At 29.0% G+C, this 23,263-nt stretch overlaps 1 protein-coding gene across 1 annotated transcript; it reads left to right on the top strand.

The window, feature by feature from the left end:
• On the top strand, positions 7,608-10,119 carry LOC105172401 (F-box protein PP2-B15). The gene is made up of 3 exons (XM_011093800.2): positions 7,608-7,902; positions 9,051-9,172; positions 9,544-10,119. The coding sequence occupies exons 1-3, from the start codon at positions 7,633-7,635 to the stop codon at positions 9,965-9,967; spliced, it is 816 nt and encodes a 271-aa protein (XP_011092102.1). The 5' UTR covers positions 7,608-7,632; the 3' UTR covers positions 9,968-10,119.

Here is a 23,263-nt window from a genome sequence, read left to right as displayed (position 1 = left end):
TGGCAATCTAATGTTGATGTATTTGATACTATAATTTCGCTTTCAACTTGTTGGAATATTGAAAGACTGTGCCGTGGAAAAACCACTGCCTTGAAAGTGAAATTTCGGTACTATCGTGGTGCAGATAGTATAAACCGATCGCTCCCCAAGGTTAACACAGCTATTACTTTCTTACACGCGCACTCGTGGAAGAAAGCTTGAAACAACGAACAAAATTAACACTCAGAAGTGAAAGAAGAGGAAAGAGTTAAAAGAGAAAAGGCTCTCGATTGTTTTGTATGTAAATGAAATGAACTCAAGGCCTATTTATAGAGCCATGACTAAGTAGATAAAATCAATTGGACTTATCCAATCTTTAATTGACTAAGTAGATAAGATCATTTGGACTTATCCAATCCTTAATTGACTAAGTAGATAAGATCAATTAGACTTATCAAATCTTTAATCCAACGGATATAATAGAATAAAAGAGTATTTGTTGGTTAATAGCTAAAAATAGGGCAAGGGACTTGGTCTTCTTATTAGTCATTCCTAACAGAGAGAACCCATAAAAGGAAGATGCCGTTGGCCTTCCAAAAAATCATTAGATTGGCTATGGAAGGTCTCCATAAAATCCGGTGAGAAGAAGGACGCAATCAGTGGGTTTTGAGAGAGAGAAATGATATGAGATGTAGTCGGCACATATGAGAAACAAGAAGCAAAGATGAAGTGTAATAGGGTGCAGTAGGTTTTTAAAAGGGGAGGAAAAAAACTTGGGTCGGTTGATGGGCCTCGGGTTAGAGCAGTGGGCCTCCAGGTGGACTTTATTTGGTTTGTGTCTTTTGGGCCACAAATAACAACACACTTCGACATTCAAGTCAGTTAGTAGTATTGAGATAGTAATGTAGAAAAATAGAACATGAAAAGAGAATATCAAGCTATGATAGAAATAGAGAGTAAAATGATTGTGTGTAGCAGAAATTGCTTATGAGTGCTCGAAAAAATTGTTCCCTTACTTGAGAAGGCCAAACCTGATTTTATAATCAACGGTACCAAGTGGTGAGGGAGCCTGGCACCCAAAGGAGTTGGGGAGTAGTTGCCAGTGGATAAGTCTCCTTGGATTCCTGATCTATTGGTTGGAGGAGTTTGACGGAGTCCAATCCAATTGAAAGTCTTTAGCAAAGTAGGGGTCCTGCTTCTTAGGGGGTTCTCGCTCTCAATCCTCCTTGTCAGGTTTTGCTAGGTCCACCTAGATAAGTGTTTCTTTAACTGCCAGGGTAGTATTGGCCCTCTGAGCCTCCAAGGGATAGGTCCTTCTACTAGGCCTTGACTCTCTGGAGCCATAGTTGAGGGGAAGGCCATGAAGCCTTCCAGGGTCTCTTCGTTCCATTTGGCCTCCTAAGCCTATTATTGGGCTATTAGATGGGCCTCATTTTGGTATCACTTTGTATTATAAACTTCATTTTAGATTACAAAAACTATGCCAAATTACCGAAACTTGCAACGATATTTAGTATTAGTTATAGAAATAATTAGTTGAACGTATATTTTATTATATAATTCATTTTAGATAAAAAAAAAAACTATGTTAATTTAAATTGATAATACTTATTGAGAAATTTAAAAACTAGACAAATGTATTGTTTATATTATATAATTTATTGTATATCTAAACCTATTTTAAAGTACCTAAATCTAAATTGATATTATTTATTAATATAATAAAAAAATACTTGAATGTATTTTTTGTATTATATAATTTATGTTAGATCAAAATCTATGTCAAATTACTAAATTAAAACTGATATTACTTAATAAAAAAAATAAAAATTAAGCTGAACGTATACTTCATCTTATACGATTCATTTTATATTGAAAATTATTTTAGTATTTAAATTTAAACTGATATTACTTATTGAGAAAATAAAACCTTAGTTGAATATATTTTCTGTATTATACAGTTTATTTTAGATAAAAAAAAAAGACCATGTTGATTTAAATTGATATCACTTATTGTGTAATTAAAACAATTAAATGAAATGTATTGTTTATATTATATAATTCATTGTATATGGAAAACTATGTTAAAGTACCCAAATCTTAAATGATATTACTTATTGAAAAAATAAAACATTAGTTGATGATATTCTTATGATATAATTCATTGTAGATCGTAAGATAATATTACTTATCAAAATATAAAATTCTTTTGAATTCTTTCTTTGGATTATTCAATTTATTTTAGATCTAAAACTATGTTAAACTATCTATATTTAAAAGGATATTACTTATTGAAAATATTTTTTATTAAAAAATATCTAAATCTAAATGATATTATTTTTAATACATAATTTCATACAATTATATAAGATACAAAATTAAAAATCAAACTAAAGGTTCGGGCAGACCCGCTCCATTGCCATCACTAGACTCATTTGAACAAGAGTTGTTACGATATAATTCTTATAATTAAATGTAATTTTGGTCCTCTAACTATAGCCAAATCCCGTTTTAGTCCTTTAACTTGTTAGGATTTGGATTTGGTCCTCTATGTCTTTTATTTGCTCAATTTTGAGACTTTTTTCTTCGAAAAAATATCCAGTCCGCCGGACGGTGGCCGTGAACTTCAAATCCTTGGATCTCCACACCACGTTGATGAAATGGCTGGGACTTGACTTGTTAGAGTCGCAAGGAAGAGGTGAGTCGAACTGTGGTGGTCCGTGACCGCCGTTCGTACGGATCGCGGCGAATCGACGCGAAGAGGCTGCAGCGGTGAAGGTGAAAGCTCAGTCATTGTGGTGATCGAAACCTGAAATTGATTGAGGGGTTTTGTTCATCTTGAGTTGGGGAGTCGAACGGTATATGTGGCTCTCGACAATTTTGAGTGACGGTGGCAGATTTTTAGAAAGAAGGTGGCGGAAAAAGAGGGGTGCGATCAAGAATCGTTCGGACGGTGGTCGTAAACTTCAAATCCTTGGATCTTTGCACCACGTTGATGAAAATGGCTGAGACTTGTCTCGTTAGACTCGCAAGGAAGAGGCGACTCGAACTGTGGTGGTCCGCGACAGCTATTCGTACGAACCGCGATGAATTGACGCGAAGAGGCTGCAGCGATGAAGGTGAAAGCCCAGTCTTTGTGGTGATCGAAACTTGAAATTGATTGAGGGGTTTTGTTTGTCTTGAGCTGGGGAGTCGAACGGTATATGTGGCTCTCGGCAATCTTGAGTGACGGCGGCAGATTTTTAGAAAGAAGGTGGCAGTGAAACTAGGGCAAAAATGGATATTTTTTCGGCGAAAAAAGTCCCAAAATTGAGCAATTAAAATACATAGAGGACCAAATTCAAACCCTAACAAGTTAAAGGACTAAAATGGGATTTGGCTATAGTTAGAGGACCAAAATTGTATTTAATCCTAATTCTTATCCAGTGAAGTTTACATTTCTAATTCTATGAACAACATACTAATTGTGTTCTGTATTTATATTCCAAAATGATTTATTAGCAAACTGTATTTAATTTTTGGAACCATAAATTTTGATTTTATCAAAATCATGATTCTTGATTTTCAAAACCTCGCCTTGATTATTATTTCCAACAATAATCTACATTCCACCCCTAAAGACATGTGCATTTGCTGTCAAACGACCAAACATTTTGTGGCAAGATTGGCTTAAACAATAAGGGACGCGGGCATATATCCGTCAAACCCACAACTCGTTTCCTAATCTTGTAACATATCCCCTAAAACAAAGGGTTAGTTACATAAGGGGTAAAAATTAAAAATTTACCCTTAACGTAAGGGGGTCAAGTGTAAACAGTAAATTCTCGAAAAGAGTGTAAGTGTTATTTTGATATTTTTTTGAAAAAAGATATAATTTCGTATTTTATAGGGGATCTAAGTGTAATTAACCTAAAAACAAATGACAAACACGTGAATCCCCACGAGCAATAGCAATTCCTTGATAGTTTCCCCTATTCTTTGCTTCCTGTAAAAGCGCACTAAACTCGTCCGAACAAATAATGAACATATATGGAGAAAGGGGATTCCCGGCACAATCCTTGTTCAGGACAGAAAAAACCAAATTGATCCTCATTTAACATAAAAGAGAAACTCATTGAAGAAAGAAACAACATTATAAGCGAAACAAATGACTCATTAAAACCCAACTTTTAAAGGATTCCGTCCACAAACATCCATTCAACACTATCATTTGCCTTACTCATATCCAGCTTTAGTGCAACAAAACAACAAAACTTGTTTCCCTCTCTTACTTTTAAAGAAATAATATTATAAACGAAACAAATAACTCATGAAAATCAAACTTTTGAAGGACTCCGTCCACAAATACCCATTTAACACTGTCATTTGCCTTACTCATATCCACCTTTAATGAAACAAAACAACAAAACTTGTTTCCCTCTCCTCTTACTTTTTAAAAAATGATTACACTCATATGCTAACAAGACATTATCTGTGATAAAACGTCCTCCAACAATCGCCAAAAACCATCTTCTTTTATATGATGAACCAAAAAGGAAAAAAGAAAACTACAATAATGAAAAAGATTTATTATTTAAAAGTAGAAAATTATTTTTACATTTGATATAAATAAAATTTAAACACATATTTACTATTTAGTCTCTCCGCTAATTCAAATTGAGACGAAAACCTCAAGGCCTATACGCTCATAGATTGATTCAAATACTCGTACCCAAATCCAATGAATATATTAGATCAGATCCAAATTTAGAAGCATTATAAAAATATGAATTAGATCTCTACTCATTAATACACATGAGTCTAAATTGGGCCAAATTTAGGTCCAAAAAATATTTATTTCTTTCCCCAAGTCATAGATTATTAATTTGTTCAATTGATCCACGTACAAGTGAACAAATTTTAAAAAATTTGAAACATCATAATATTATGTATCGTGTAATTCTTTAACTATGTATGTCTTTTAATTAATAAATAATTAGTTATATAAATATTTTATCATACTAGGTATATTTTGCAATATGTTGACAGACAATAGTATGTGCTTGAAGATTTGAAGTGATAAAATTGAATTTTAAATTTTTATAATATTAAATTCGATTACTATTAAATATGTAGATTTAATACTTTTATTAGATTATTTTGTAAATGGCATTATAAATTATATTAATTAAAAGATTCTATTGAAAATGAGTTATTTATTAATTGGTCTCAAAAATTCTGAATTTATTAATAAATTATGGGTAAAAAGTAAAAAATAAAAAGAAAGGAATTTAATTTACTTTAAAATTTATTTTTTAATTACTTTGTCTTAAATAAAAAAGTCAAATATTATCCAACAATATAACAACGGAAAAAAAAAAAGTTTTGGATCTGGATAGCAACATAGGATCCAAAACAACGGTATTGGATCTAAAGACTCACTGAGTCGTAAAGGAATTAGGTAGAATTTGAATATTATTTAATATATTAACTCTTTTACGGGTACGAATTCGAGTAGGATCTTACCTACTCATTAACAATTCCAATATGATCGAATGTGAAATAAAATTTTAACACAATTCTTACAAGCAATTGACAATTATTTCACATTATAAAATGAGATGGAAATTATTTCATAAGCGATCAAATGTCTGGAAAGAGCGACACTTGCTCTCGTGATACTCGTGCTCCAAGGAGATTATGGACAACAAGCTTCGTAAGGATAAAGACAAAATATCCAAGTTGGAAATGGGTATCTCAATTTAAATAAAAAAATATGGTAAATTACAACTATTTTTTTTTTAAATTTGCCACAATTATTAATATCCTTTATTGTTTAAAAAAATATCAATATCCCTTGATTATAATAGTCGTTTAATAATTAGCCAAATCCATTAGGTTTCCGTCCATTTTTATAGTGAATTGACCAAAATGACCTTGTGGATTAAGAATTATAATTTTATTTATTTTCAAAATGTTTGTCATTTTTTATGGATTAAATTGATAATATTTTGAATTAAAATTTTTCGATCCACCCCGTTTGATTTTTTTAAAACAAAAAGCAAAAAATACAATAAGGGCAAAGTTGACAATTTAATACCTCCATCCAAGAATTACATAATTTCATCAAATATTAGGGGGTATTTGTAATTTTTCAAATAACGATGAGTATTAATAATTATGCCTAAATCTCAGCAGAGGTCGTTGTAATTTACCCTAAAAAATAATAGATAACTTATTTGAATAACCTCAATATTTCTGTTTTATTATTCATAAATATTTTTATAAGATCGAATTACTTTTAATAAATAAGGGACAGTGTCATAATCACTAGTCTAACAAGTAAAAGTCATATTCTCAATTAATAATAGTTTGATATAAATCTAAAAACAATTGAGATTTGATCTAAGTCTATGATACACTAAAACACTTCAAAATAGAAATGTACCCAAAACGAATATTCAATTATACAATCTAGAAAAATAGGGATTTTACGTTTTTTTTTTTTCAAGAAATAAAAAATTATATTTAATACCACTGACGTTTATTTTTGTCCAGTAAAATAAAATCCTACATTAATTAAAAATTTATATCTACCTCGATTAAAATTTAAGGCAATAGAATAACTGCTTTTGGTAATAAAATGTAAGTCGACTACAATATTCTATTTTTTCGGTAAATATAAATTTTATTAAATAAAAGGTACAACCGTACAATACAGCAATGTTTTAGGTGTGATTTCTCCTTCAATAGACCAAGGGATACACGTCCACTACAATATTCATACATATATACTTTTCCGCTTCCAAATAATTAGTTGTATTAGTAGCTTTCTATTGATGTACATTTAAATTAATATTTTTTTTTATATTTAATTAAATGATTCACACTCATTGAGCGTACTTCATTTGCTAGTCTATGATTGAAAATTTATATTTTTTGTTCTATAACTTTAGGATGTGACTTTAGTCCACTCTGATTTTAATTTTGCAATTGATGACAATATTTAAAAAAGTATCACATTTGGTCTAACTTTTGCAGGATATAGCCCATTTTGTCGGAATAACGGGCTAGCACGTGCATTTTTCCAATAAAATTAGCATTTTAGCATAAATTGAATCAGACGTGTTATGTTTTGAATAAATTTAAAAAATATATGAGGTAAATTGCTACATTTTAAAAAAGGGTTAAATGCAATTTAACCCCCTATGATATGTGAAATGAGCAAATACCCCCTTATGAAAAAAGAATTAGCAAATTATATTCCTGTGTTTTAAAAAATAAAGTAAATTGCCCCCCTATCTATGGTTTAGATAGGGGGTAATTTGTTTATTTTTTCAAAGCACAGGGGGTAATTTGCTATTTTATTTTTCACAAGGATTTTTTTTTGCTCATTTCTCAAATCACAAGGGAGTAAATTGCATTTTTTCCTTTTAGAAAATATAAAGAGATGAATTAATATATTTTAAAAAATATAAAAAAATAATTTATTTATTTACAATATTACACGAGAGTTGCTTATATTTTTTCCGTTAATTATATTCATGTCCTCATATGTCAAATTGATGTCGTCATTATAACTCAACTCATACTATCAACATGATGACTACATAACAAATCGAATCTACTCCAACAAATATTCATCCATCCTATTTCTCCCTCGAAGCCGCAAGAATGGCGGCCGGCACGAGGGTGGAGTCGCTGCCGGAAGAATGCCTGTCCCACGTCCTGTCGTTCGCTTCTCCCACCGATGCGTGTCGGTCGTCGGCTGTGTCCTCCGCTTTTCGCGACGCGGCGGATTCCGACCTCGTGTGGGAGAATTTCCTGCCGTCGGATTATCGGGAGATTGTATCCAGATCAGTTTCGCCGGTGGAGTTCTCGTCCAAGAAGGATTTGTTCCGCAGGCTTTCGTCTACACCGCTTCTCATTGATGGGGGTAAAAAGGTAAAAGCATAATAATTAGACTATATTGCCCTGACCTCCTCTAAATTTGACATAATTATAAATATTTATTGTCTAATAAATTATAAATACTCATTGATTTTAACGTTCGTCTAATAATGAATTTACTGTATTAACTCCCATAACCTTTTTATCCAATACCTTTTCATTTAAGGGGTGTATATGTAATTTTATAAATAACGAGGAGTATTATTAATTATGTTAGACTTTCGAGAAGGGGAGATAGCTATAATTTATGATTTATAAGTTAAATTGTTTTTGTGCTTGAAATTATTTGAAATTAATAATAATTAATTTAAATGAACACATCATTATGAAAATTCTGCAACTCTTTTGACATATGACCTCGAGGGTATTTGGGTAATCTTATTTAAAAACGTCTTAAAAAGTTCATTTATTTTATAAAATATATTTTAAATTTATACGAGATAGTAAATTTCTATAACAAGTAACTCTCTAGCTGACGATATATTGTAATTAAAATACATGAAAATTATTGATACCATAATCTGAAAAATTCTATTATTTCGAAATATCTCAACATAATATTATTTCTAAAAGTATAATTAAAATTATCCATTCATTTAAGATATATAATGGTTTGGTTTCATGACAATGAATGAAATATATATAAAATGGGTGAATAGCAATTTATTCATATGTGATATTAAAAATGAGCATATTATTCTTCTATGAAAAAAATATAGCAATTTACCCTACTTTATTTTTTAAAATGAAGCAATTTACCTCCTTATAAAGGGAGGTACATTACTTCATTAAAAAGCATAGGGGTTGTATTTTGAAAAACACAGGGAGGTAAATCGTTATTTATTTTTTAATAAGGGAGTAATTTATTCATTTGCAATATCACAAGGAGGTTGCTTGCTTTTTTCCTTATATAAAACTAATAGACCAAATATTTATTCATCTAGTCTAAGCAGAATCAAAATGAAAGTGACATTTGACAAGTCTCAAATTTTAAATATTTATTTTTGTTACAATTATGCTATTTTTAATATTTTTGGTGGCCATATCTTAACATGACCTTACAATAAGATTTCACTAGATTTTTTTAAGTATTTTTTTTTAATTTTAATTTTTTTAGAGTTGTTAATATTTGTGGAATGCAGACATTTTCAATAGATAAATGTACAAGAAAGAAAATCTACATGTTGAGTGCAAGGGAACTTTCAATCACTTGGTCAACCAATTCCCTATATTGGTCATGGAAGAAACCCTTTCTCATCTCAAGGTTGATTTCTTTCACCTATTTTCCTCTCATTTATATGCTCTAATTGAAGTATTCAATAGATTTATTTCTAGGGTAAATTAGAAAGGTTGTTTTTTTTTTTTTAGAAGTTTGTCATAATTATAAATATTATTCGATTATTTGAAAAATTACAGATACCCTTATAAAATTACGGCTGACTAACAAATACCCTCCTGCAATTGGGTGTCAAGAGGAGGTATTTGTTGAATGGCCATTAATTTCAGTAAAGTATTTTTAATTTTTCAAATAACGAGGGGATATGTGTACTTATGACAAACCTCAAAAAAATCCGTTATAATTTACTCTTGTTTTCTATATAATTGATTTCGTTTGCGTTTGGACCGTGATGGAAGATTTCCAGAGGTAGTGGAGCTAGTAATGGTGTGCTGGCTAGAAATACATGGCAAAATAAACATCAGTATGCTGTCGCCAGATACGACTTATGGTGCCTATCTTATTATTCAATTGTTGGACCGTGCTTTTGGATTGGACACAGTGTTATCTGAAGTTTCAATTGAAGTCGGAAATTACAGAATGCAGAGACCTATTCATCTGAAGCGCGACCAATGCAGGAAGGAAGGACTGGAGGGGTTGAGGAGAGGGGAAGACGAAGAGGTGATTCGTGCACGTGGCGATGGATGGTTGGAGGTTGAGTTGGGGGAGTTCTACAACAATGGGAGTGAGAAGGAGGTGAAAATGTGGTTTAGAGAAACTAAGGGTGTGCATCTCAAAGGGGGTCTTCTTGTTGAAGGCATTGAGCTTAGACCCAAAGAGTGAGTGAAAATGTGTGGTTGTGTGTTCATGTGGTGAATTTTGCTCCAAAGAGTGAGTGAAAATGTATTTTTATTTTCAATTTCAGTGAAAAAAAATGTATTTTAAATTTTGTATAGTAATTGTATGAATAAGAACATATTTTGATTAACTAATAATATTGATGAACTGAGAATTACAAATATCCATCTTGAAGATTATAAAACCCTATGATGATACTTAGGATACCAATTTTGTCAAAGCTCAATGCAGTTATCCAGCCCAACTGGCCTAATGTAGTTTCGAAATCTCAATCTTATTATTTAAATTAAAGATAATTATAACGGCTTTTTTCTAAAAAAAAAAAATTGATGTGATTACACGCCGATCTTCTGTCATTTGAAAAATTATGTTTAATATCCCTGATATTTATATCTATCTAACAAATAGATCCATTCGTTAGTTTAAATTCACGGAATTTATTGATATTAGTTAAAAATTTAAATTGAAAATCTATATATACCCCTTATTGACTTATTACTGACTTATTGCAGGTCAATCAAAATTTTTTTCAACCAAACTACACTTATCAAGGTGAAAATATACTTCCTCACATATATTAGCGTGTGAAGATGTATAAGGGTAGGTTAGTCAAAAAATAATATTTGACCTGCCATTAGACAATAATAAGTCAATCAGGGGTAAATATGAATTTTTATTTATTTTTTTTCAGATTCAGTAAATTTTGACTAACAGAGAAATCTATTTGTTAGACGAAAACAAACGTCAAAGATACAAGATGTAATTTTTCTGTAATTGCACCAAACTTCAGGGGAGGGCATGCAATGTAATTATCCTCTTAATTTAAGAGGGTGTTTGGGTGAGTTTATATGTTTTTCAAAATATTTTATAAGATATTCGAGAGCTTATAAGATACTGAAAAGTGTCTGGTCAATTATTTTAAAATGAGAGCTTTTAACATCAAAAAATGAGATGCTAAGAATTTATAAGCTTGTAATGATAAAACAAAGAATTGTTAACTTATTTTTAAAATCTCAACTAGCTTTTTTAATTTTAACCATATTAGTTACAAAATTATCATTACTAGCATCTTATAAACTCTATACTTTTATTTTGTCAAAAGTTTATTTTTAAAATAAAATCTCACATTTGACAAAGATGTTAAATCGAATTACACAAATACTCCCTCAATTTTACAAAATTACAATCACATACCCTGAGGGGTGTTGGTGTAATATTTTTCAAAGAATTTCCTTATATTATATATATAGTTCAAAGAATTTCCTTTTTTAGTAATTTTGTATTTTAAGCTTAATTAATTTTTTAATTGGAAAAAACATCTATACATTTAGTGAGTTAAATAGTTCGAATTTTATTTTTCTTTATTGACTCAACGTTAACTAATAAATGAGTACAATAAATATACAAAATATTTTCATGAAAATATTTTCTTAATTTAGTAATAAAAACAAGTTATTGACTATTTATTCTTTTACATAAAAATGAATAATTGCATATTGATTTTTTAAAATATTATATTTAAAAATTATGACAAAATATATTTATTCATTTTTTTCTAAAAATATTTAACTTTTGGTTAAGCATATATATATATGTCAATTTCTTTCAAGAAGCATATATGAGTTGTTGGTTATATTATATCTATTTTGTATCTTATTAAAAAAATTAATTAAAAAATAATTTGATGATGATTTAATATGCAAAATACTAAAATATATTGAAAATAATATAACTCTTCAAGGCATGAGGAGCATATTTGTCCAACCAAGGGGGTAAGTATTATATTTGTTAGCTTAATGGGGTAAATATTACATGATAAAGGCAAAGTGTATTTTACCCTATTGTAAATTAGTTAATTATCCTCTATAAAAAAAAAATAGTAATTTATCTCCCTATATTTTTTTAAAATATAACAAGTTACCCCTCTGTATTTTTTAGAATGAAGCAATTAACCTTCTTATCACATGAGGGGTAAATTGCTATTGTTTTTTCATAGGAGAGTAATTTGCTCATTGACAATATTACAGGGGGTAAATTGCACTAATCCCTATAAAAAGATATATGGAATAATCAAGACAAGCAATATTGAGAAACTCGAGAATGAACAGGCTACTTAGATCTGTCCTTCAACTGATTCAAGTCTCACATAAGAAAGGTATGATCAAAATTGGGACAAACTGGTCATAATTGGGACAGACTGATCAAAACCAGCCACCCAATGAACCGCTTGATATGCGATTTCAGTTAAATTTATTAAAACAAACACATTCAAATTCAAGAAAAGGGGGAGCTGCCAGAAAAAAAAATTTAAAATAGGAGTTTTCCTTCATTTTTCTTCACTCAAAAAGGAATTGTTTGAGAAAATTCAAATTCTTTTTTTTTTTTCTCAATTGCTCCTTCTATTGCTTCCTACCAAACACTCAATATAAATGAGTAATTTGTGGCCCACTATATATATGCAACTTTTATAAATATCTCTTAAAATAGAATATTTATACAATTTTGCTATTTAATAAAGTATATTCAAAATAATAAATTAATATTAAATTCATAAAATAGTGACAAAAAAATGAGCAATTTTTTTTTTCAAAAAAAAAAGAATAACTGTTGAAAGATAATGGAGGAGTAAGTTATATGGGTGTGTGGAAAGTTAATAAATAAATTAATAAATTAAATTAAATATTAAAATTTATATACTAAAATAATTGAGACTCCAATTCACCCCTCTTCAATTATATATAAATAACAATTAAATTTTGTTATTATTATTATTATTATTTAAGTGAAAGCAATGAAGTATTACTCTTTTTCTTTTTATAAGTCGATTACAATCATCAATCTATATTAATCATATACTAATCATCAATATCAGATAAATTATATTTAATTAACACCTACTATTAAAGTAGAACAACACATACAATTAAAGTAGACTAACATTCTTATCTATATCTAACAACAGTCGAGAACTATATCAATCATCTACTAATAATCAAATCATATAAATTATATTTAACTAACACTTACTATTAAAATAGATCAACACCTACTATTAAAGTGGACTAACATTCCACACGTTGGTAGGGTTCGGACCCATAACATTAGAGGTCGTGGAACCTTAACTTAATTAATTGAACTAGGCCTCCTCGTTAATTTATTATCGTTGTTAGGTGTTAATTAAATTGTTTAAATTAATCAATAAATTAATTTGTATAAATGGTATAAATTATTGATATGTATATATTATGGTTCGAATCAAATAGTCATTTCGATTCGATTTGATCCATCGGCCCAATGACCCAATAACTTGATATTAGTTTAATTACTTCAATCTCAGATCCAATTTTCAAAACATTAAAAACAAGGAGAGGAACAACTTTATGCACATAATGTAAGTACTGGACTTGGACTGGAATATTAAGATTAGGTTGAGCAAATTGTAGCGGACTGTATAAATGGTAACCGAACTGGTAAGCAGGCCTTTGATTATTCATCAGAATTACGATTTTGACAAAAAAGGTGAAAGCCCATATATATGTTTCAGACGCGGGTATTTATTTAATCATCGAGTTGGATTTTTATTGCAAAATTTATTCAATTTTCTAATTTATTCAATATATACATACTATGTACGTAAAAATTTTCTTAAATAAAAATACATTATACTATTCTTATACACATGACGTATGTATATTGAATGAATTGAAAGATGGAATATATTTTACAATAGAAAATCTAATTCGATTAATTATATAGCTGGTAAGGACGTCTAGTTTGCGCGAATCATGATCCTCATATTATAGGATATTAGTCGTTGTCGAATACTGCTTCTGTTTATTTATAATAAATAATCTTTTATAATTTAAATAAGAATAAAATATATACATCAACATATTATATTTCCAAAAAAAAAAAAAAATGAAAGAAAAAGAACTTAAGGCTATACAACAAAAGAATGAGTGCCACAGTGTCACAAACTGTCATCTTGTAAGTAAAAAAAAGTACCGTCATTTCTCATAGATTGTGGATAAGGGTAAGAGTGGATTGAAGGCCTAATCCACCTTTATCAGACCTTGTAAACGGCCCCTCATAGTTGGAGGGAGAAAGGTCATTTTTGTTTTTTTGAGTACCATGGGAGTAGATGGTTGTGGACAACTTGAGTTTGAACTCATGACCCTTTCATTTTTCGAGGAGAGTGATGTCAATTCAATCAATTGATTATTGGCAGGGGGAGAAAAATCTTATCATGCGACCACCTGTTGAATTGCATTGAGCAATGTTGGGGAAAGCGGTGGTGTCCGAGGAAATGCTTGTCTTCAAGGATCAACGAAAGGGTCCACCACTCCAGAGAGCGGTATTGGCACAGGCAAAGCTGGGGCGTATCCTCCAACAATCGGAGCCAGTGGGGCTCCTGCAATGACCTACAAAGGTTTATTGTTGTTGGGTGTCTCCACGGCCTTTTGGTTGTTAGCGGGGTTGTTGGGGGTTTTCATGGTAACTCACGTTTTCAACTTAGTTTTTCATAAATGACGCCAATTGATGCATGCGATTTTAGCACGGGTCCAACGGTCTTAGATATTAACAATGAACTTGGGCTGATTGAGCAAAATAACTTGAGAAATAGGACCTACAAAACAACATGTTAGCACTCCGATGTTTAACTTAGTTCTAGATTTATGAATAACTAAATGTAGAAAGAAATCGTAATCTAAGAAATTGAGATAAAAATGAGAATTTTATAAGAGAAATATAATCAAAGCACGAGATAAGAGTTGCAGCAAAAAATGATAGAATGATTTCTAGACTCTTGAAGGTGTCCCTATTGGGGGATGCTACCTATATTTATAGAGAAGGCATCCCCCTTCGTGGGGACTCTTCACATTACTTATAGTTTCGAGAAAAAGGGGCAGTAAATCTGTTAATAAAGCATGATTCCATCTTATCCTTAGCTTGATTAGCACGTTTTGATTTTGGAAGAGGGCTTCTTTTATTTGAGGCTACTCTGCATTAAATTATCACTAGAAATAGATAATAACATAGGTATAGTGGCAATAAGTGATTATTGCCATTATAAATGTCACTAATTATCTATGTTAACAACTTATACACAATTTTATCATTAATAATTATACAGCGACCAGATCAAAATTATTGTAAGTCAGTATATATTTTTTTTGACAACTTTAAAATTGTTATGTCATATTTTATCACTAATATTATATTTTTTTTATAGTAAGTGTACAGATTTTAAATTATGGGACAAAAAATACAATTTTTATATTTTATAATTTAAAATAATCATTTCAAATAATAAAATCTTATTTGAAAAACTAATAAATTTTGTAATTATTTTAATTATTTTTGGGGGGGGGGGGGGGGGTATAACATGGACTATTTAAATTGGTGAGTTGTAGGTGAACAGATGCATGGATCCCCTTACAGAAAGAAGAATCGCATTTAGTACTGAAAAGACTAGAAAAAGTGAGATAAGTGGTCTTTTCAAATTAAAAGTCATAGTTCCATTTTCCTCATTTGGATAAACAAGGAAATGATCTTTATAAGTTTGTCTTATCTTTTGTTCACAAAAAAGCAATAACATAGAGTTGAACATGCACCTAAATCTTTTCTCAAATAAATAAATAAATTTTCAAATGAAAAATGACCTTCCACTTTATATAGTTGAATACATGTAAATTTAACAAAATTGCTACCAACTCAACTGGCACATTAGAGGTACTTTGAACCCAAATGATACGTCGACTTAAGGACGGATAGAAAAGGGATAAGCATATTCGCTGAAATTTAGGGATAAGGCTAGATTGGCTCCAACGTGTAACGAATTGTCTTCTAAGTAGGCAATTTTCTTGCTGAAGCGATAGATTCTGTTCGACTTCTTAATGACATAGATGATATTGCATATAGATGAATAATGTTATCCCATGAAAATGGACTTATCCTGTAATTCCAAATCACGCTCAATCCATATATTAATCTTCTCATCCAACCCCTGTAGATCGGGGTTTAGGTGGATCAAATGAGGTAACTTAACAACTTACAAGAATCACAGTCGTTTTAGCTCACTAGCCCGTCATATCTCTCATTTTTACAGCAGTCTACGCATTCCTGACATATTTCTTTACTTTTCCTACTAATTCCATACATTTTAAACATATTTTTGCTTTAACTCCCTTCAGAATTATTACTGACTTTAATATTAAAGTGCCGAGTTTGTTCTGTAAGTTAGTCCCAAGAAAATCTTAGAATTCTCAACTGGAATTTTTCGACGTTTTGCGATGCTGCTGGACTTCAATAAATATCAAAATACAAACTCTTCTCTTTTACAATTAGAAACAATTGCATATATTGATTATTGTTGAGTTGATTTGGTAAATAAAAATAAATAACAATATTCATTAAAACAAATCTCAAAGATCACCATCTCTTTGATTTTAAATCTACTTTTACCAGATAGTTCTTAGAGAATTTTGAAAACTTCATCAATTAATATTATATTATTATATGAATAGCATAAATGGTTATAATCCCCTATTTTACTCAAAAGGTAGTCCCACTGATCAAACTGCCCAAATTGATTGAGGGATGATCATGACAGCACCAAAAGGTCCATATATATATATATATGTATAGTTTCTCCTGTCTTAATCATACATTCACCTAATCCGTATGTCGTTTGGTTTATGTTGTGACATAATATTCTCTTGTCCACATGGGATTATTTTGAGGACGCACTCACTGTAGTCGCAAACAAGATAATGCTATAGTATTTTATGGGGTAAATTACACTAATTCTCGTAAGATTGGGTCAAAATATATAAATATTTTTATTTTTTTAATAAAATTATAATTATATTTTTTTGAGATTATAGTTGGAATACAACCACAATCCTATTCAAACGTAAAGCTCACTCAAACACCTCCTAAAAAATAATACACTAATATTCCTCAAGAACTGTAGTTGTAATTTTACAAAAGATAGAGGGTGTTTGTGCAATTTGATCTAACTTCAGGGGGTGTCAGTGTAATTTGTCCTATATTTTAGGGTACACTGACACTCCATGAAACTAGATCAAATTATATAAACACTCCCTATTTTTTATAAAATTACAACTACATCTCGTATAAAGGGTGGTAACGTAATATTTTCAGGAGGTGTTTGTATAAATTTTACTTTTGAACATGGAATATAATTATAATTACAACTATAATTTTAGGGGATGTAATTATAATTTTTCAAAAGACAATGAATATTTATGTATTTTAACATAATTTCAAGAGGCTTCCACATAATTTACTCTATTTTTCATTCTTGTTTATAAAAAGAAAAAGTCCACATTGAGGATTTTTTTTTTTTTTATTTGTGAGTTGTATTCTATTTGGGTTCAGCCAAGAAAAAGGATTAAAATAGTGGTAATTATTATTGAATAGATTAGAATGCCATGATTTGTTATAAAAAAGAGAATAGTTTGATCAATGTCAATAATTGCTTTAAGAAAAATATGGCAAAAATTAAATTTGACTTGCAATATGATTGAAAATTTTGAATAATCGGTTCCAAATAGCAACTCTTTTGTTTATAATGTATGGATTATAATTATATTATAAATTTTAATTATTAACAATCAATATATTAATTAAAAATATCAAAAATTTATATATTAATAACTAATTATTATTATTAAAGTAAATCAACAACTATTATTAAAGTAGCCAACATCCACATATTTCTGAAATGCAAACATGTGACTATGGGAGTTCGGTTTTGCCAGGTAAGGCCTCGTTGGCGTAAAAAATAGAAATTGGGACATTTTATGATAAGAGAGTATTAATTTAATACGATTAAAAGTAGAAAAGGAGAGTGGGAACTGAGCGATTCTCTTGGGTTTTTCTTTTTTAGGTGAAAGCAATGGACTATTATTGATTGAAATAAATTGATTACAATCATTCATGTCGAAGAACTATATCTATCAAAGATAACTACAACAATCATATCCAAATCAACAGTATCGGATAAATTATATATAAACAATAGTAGAAAGACATTATCTACTATGCAGTAGAATAATATCCCACATATTGATTGCGGTTCGAATTTCACCATCTGAGCTAAGTCATACCGGCAACAATTATCTTGGTTAAAAACAGATAAGTTGAGCGTGGAATGAGTTTTTGAAAATAGAAGAGTTTTTTTTAAATGTGAGGAGATTTTTCTCCAAAATCGTTAAAGAAAGAAAAGTAACAAAGAAATAGAGACAACTTAAAAATTATAATAAATTACAGCAAAATCCCCTGAGATAATTATGAATATGCTCACATTGTTTGAAAAATTAGAAATATATTTGGATTTCAACGATAGTCTAATAATTAGCCTAATCTATCAGTCTCGATTAGTATTTTATTCATTTTTTTGGTAAATTGTTCATAATGCCCTGTAGACTATAAATTTGATTTTATTTATTTTTTGAAATTCTCTTATGGACTAATTGAACAATTATTTTTATATTTTTTCAATTTTTAGAAAAAAATTAAAAAGATACAGCTTAGGACAAAGTTGATAATTTCAAGCTTCCATTAAATGGTTACATTATTTTATCAAATATCCGGAGGGGTCTTCATAATTTTTTCAATAACAAAAAATATTCAAAATTATATGAAATTTTAAGAGTGCTCGTTATAATTAGTTTAAGAAATTAAAAGTAAATAGTATTATCAAACCACACGCAAACATCCAAATCTTTTGGCGCTATCCAAATTCAAGCATCATGCACGACCTTATTCATCGGACCTATTACGATTCATCAATCGTTGTGTTGTAGTGATTAAGGTTGATTTGTTTCATATATATGATATGTATTTGAATTTTTGTCAAGAAACAATAGAATTAAACGTACACGACACATAACAGAGACACCATCCTCTCTTATTGGTCTGGGGGTCGGTAAATATATCACTTATTTTCTCATTTTATCTAAAAATAAAATAAAATCAATTAAGACAAGAAAAAAAACAGTGTAAGCACTTTTTCCACACCTAATTATTACAATTTTTAAGAAATGATTGCGACTAATTAAATTGACCCTACTCCAATATGTTCCTACACTCCTCCAAATTAACTTTTGACTGCGCTTCTAAACGATAAATTATTATTAATTGAATTAGTAATTATTATTGTCAAATAATAATTACAATAATTATATTTTGATCAATAGTATAAGATAAATAAAATTTAAATAATACCTATTATTATAATAGATAAGACATACTATACAATAGAATAACATCCCATGCATATAGTGGTGTTTGAACCCACTAAAAAAAAATTACTATAAGCTACAATAGCAGTGGTTATGGTTAAAAACCATAGTAAATGACTACTATTAACTACGGCTAAATAAAACCGATGCAAAAAATTAATTTTTCAATCATAAAAAAATTATTTGTCACCGGCTAATTAAGAATCATGGTCAAAATATTTGCCATGACAAATATTTTAGGCACCTTTACAAAAAACTACGGCCAACAGCTGTTGTGTGGCCGTGGTCAATAAGCATTTGCTATGGTTATTTGTTATTGACCATGGCAATCAACTATAGTTAAATGTTATATTCTTCTAGTAACGTATGACCTCTAAAATTATGGGATCTCAATTTTACCAATTAAGATAGACGTGGTTAGCAATTTTGACTGCTCTTATGGAACCATATTATGAGATTATGAATTTATTAATATTTTAGTGGTAAATTAGGAACAATTTGAGTTTGAGCTGTCACTAATAAGCCTAGAGTGATCCATAAAAGCTAATTCCATGCCCATTTCATTGACCCTAATCATTTTTTGTGGTCACTCTGGCCCCTTCTTTGTTTCATCTTCTTTTTCTTTTTTTTCCCTTTTCTTATGAGAGATAATTTTTTTTAAAAAAAAAGTAAAAGTAGAAAATCTCCTAACACGGGCGAAATTTCACTTTTAGTCCCATAAAATAGGGAGTGTACTATTTTTAGTTTTTTGCTTTATAATATTTTTAAAATGATCCGATAATTAAAAAAGTTCAACATATTTAGTCTTATACTTTACGGAATTTTCAGAATAGTTCTAAAATTAGAAAAACTCGATATATTTAACTCCATAAATCCCGTAAAGTAGAGGACTAATGTCGAGTTTTTTCAATTTGGGGACCATTTTAAAGATTTCATAAAAGAAATAATTATATGCATTGATCCCTATCCTATGGGACTAAAAATATAATTTGCCTCTATCACGTTACGGTGATACATCTTAACAAGTCACCAATATATAATTGGTATGTATCCGATTTTTAAATTCACAACTTAATTTTGACTATATTTTTTAACTTTCAAAAGAAACATATATTAATCATACATTATGTCTTATTCTAGTGGAGATTTAATGAATAAATTTTAAAGTCATGGATTCAAGTCCCACCAAACGTATGAGTATTTATCTTACTTTATACGAATTTATTATAATTTATCTCCGTATTTTTAATTATATTGATGTACTGCTCAATTTATTAATATATTAATATAATCATATAATTATCGAGAAATATCCCTTATGAGTCTTTAGAAACAGCTTTAAGGCCCCTGAAAAACAATTTTAAGGTACTTTGAGGATTCTTTAGAAATTAGAAAAAGATTGAAATTTTGACTTATTTTTGAAATTTTTGATCAATTATATATTACTTAGAATTAAAAAAAGAGGGAGTTTCATCACTTACATTTTGCAAACTCTATAATTTATTTTATTTTATTTTAAATAATTCAAGAACTTATAATTTGAGATAAAAATTTTATCCCTCAAAAGGAGTGGAAAACTAATCATAATGTTTGGATTCGTTTTTTGAGTGTTTTGTGGAGATAGAGAAAGAAAAATAAAGATAAATAAGTATGTGTTAGAGATAGTATGTATGTTTGAATTTGTTTTTGGAGATAATTTAAAATAAGTATTATATGTTTAATCTTGTGTTTTGGGAGACAAAAATTACTATTCATTGTCAAATCATGTTTTTTTTATATATATTTATGTATATATGTGTTTATATATATGTATGTATTAATACTAAAATAGTTAATGATGGCGAATATTACATATGTTTTGACTTATCTCGAAATAATTGAAGAAAACAACAGTAGTTGAACATGTGATCCATAATTACAAGCTGACCAACACATTCACATTCACATTCTTCCTTAAATTGAACATCCCTCAAACCTTTGCCCCAAAAACAGCACAAAATGATTACAACTACATTCATCCAAGCCATCTACTGGCCCCACTTTTGGGCAGTCACAATCCGGACCGTTTGATCAAGTTTTGCTTTGTCTTATACTTATTATAAAAAGGTATAGTTACACTCTCCTTGGTAAAATTTATTAATTATACGTGAATTTTTTGTGATTTAAAATATTATATTATGTTGATATTAACAAAAAAGAATGGATAAAACTTTATATTTACCCTTGATTGACTTATTTTTATATTTATTGCAGGTCAAATAAATTATTTTATGAAAAATTACCCTTATCCATCTTTACACGTTAATATATGTGAGGAGGTATATCTTCGTCATTGTGAGGGTATTTTGGTTGGAAAAAAATTATTTGACCTGTAATAAGTCAATCGAGGTTGGATATCAATTTTTATTAAAGTTTTTTTTGTTAATATCAGCAAATTCAGTGAATTTTGACTAATAGAAAGACCTATTTGTTAAATGCAAGCAAACATCAGTGGTGCTAAATATAATTTTTCAAACCACAAAAGACCTATATGTAATTAGACCAAATTTCAGAAAAGGAGAGTATAATTATTCCTTTTAAGAATAATAATAATAATTATCTGTAGATTTTTTTTCAAATATTATAATTATATTTATTCTTTTCAATTCTAGAAATTACATCCAAACCCCCCCCCCTCTGTAAAAGTGTTGTTTGTAAATTTTATTTCGGTTCAAAATTTAAAGAAAAAGTATGAATATAAGGCAAATAAAGATAGAAAAATATATACATAATTTTATTTAAATTTAAATTCTTTATGTGAGGTCATTAATAATAATTTTTATTTTATTTAAATTAAATAATTTAATACACAATTTGATGAATATTTTAATTAATAAAAAAATATTTTGTTTTTGTTATTTTACTAACAAGGTTTTTAATTTTTTATATACCAAAATTTATTTTAGTATAATATCAACTTATTTATTTTTTGAAAAATGAAATAAAATGGTTCATCAGTAAAATTATAAAAATTAATGTTTTAACTCAATTTATTTTCATCATACTAAATAATAAAAAAGTATTTAAAATTTATTTTTCTCCAATTATATTAAAAATACTTGAAAAAAAATTATTATTCTTTCTATCCCTTACCTTTTCACCCCTCCCCCCTTTCATTCTTTAAGATCGTAATTGAAATTTATACACTTCTTCAATGACAGAAAACTTACAAATACTTATTTAGGAAAATTATACCGACACTCTCATAAAATATATATAATTTTATAAGAAAATAAGAATTGTTCATATGATTGAACTCTGACTTCAAATACATTGATTTAATTTATTTATACTAATACAAAAAAAAAAGTTTTCTACATTTATAAATGACGATTAATGGTACCATTATATTAATTTTTAATTATGAACATTATACTTCTAATTAAATAATCTTAAAATTAATTATATTTACCTTTTTGTAGCAACTCTATGTAATTTTAATATTATTATAATATTTTTTTTATCGTGTCGATAATAATTTAAAATTTTTGTTAGTTTTATTTCAAAATAAAATTTATTGCTTTTTTATATTTTTATTAATAATATATTTTAAAAATAATAATTTATTATATGAACGTAGAGACAAACAACGGTAGTTTATTATATACAAATAGGAATCTTGGTAGTAATAAATAATTTATTCTTCAGTGGTACTAAACATGGACCAACATATCCACGTGTCAACTCCTGAAATCCAGTACCTATCCCCATCCCCACAGTGGAACAACCTTTGCCACCTTCAGAAAAGTTCCCACTTTATGCAGACTGCGTGTTTTCCTCACCTAGTCTTTGAGGAATCAAAGTTTGTAACCTTGGACTCCATCTCCATCTCCATGTTCCACCACCCAGCTCCTACAGTAACCAAGAATCATTCCAAAAAAACCCAGAAAATTTAAGGAGAAAAATGTCAGCTTCTGAGGGCATTTCGTCCATGAGAAGCCTCAGCGAGATATCTGAGGAGGATGCGGTT

This window comes from Sesamum indicum, linkage group LG10 (assembly GCF_000512975.1).
Source record: "Sesamum indicum cultivar Zhongzhi No. 13 linkage group LG10, S_indicum_v1.0, whole genome shotgun sequence".
NCBI classification, from domain to species: Eukaryota; Viridiplantae; Streptophyta; class Magnoliopsida; order Lamiales; family Pedaliaceae; genus Sesamum; species Sesamum indicum.
Note: the sequence above shows the minus strand (reverse complement) of the source record. Positions and strands in the feature narration are given on the sequence as shown.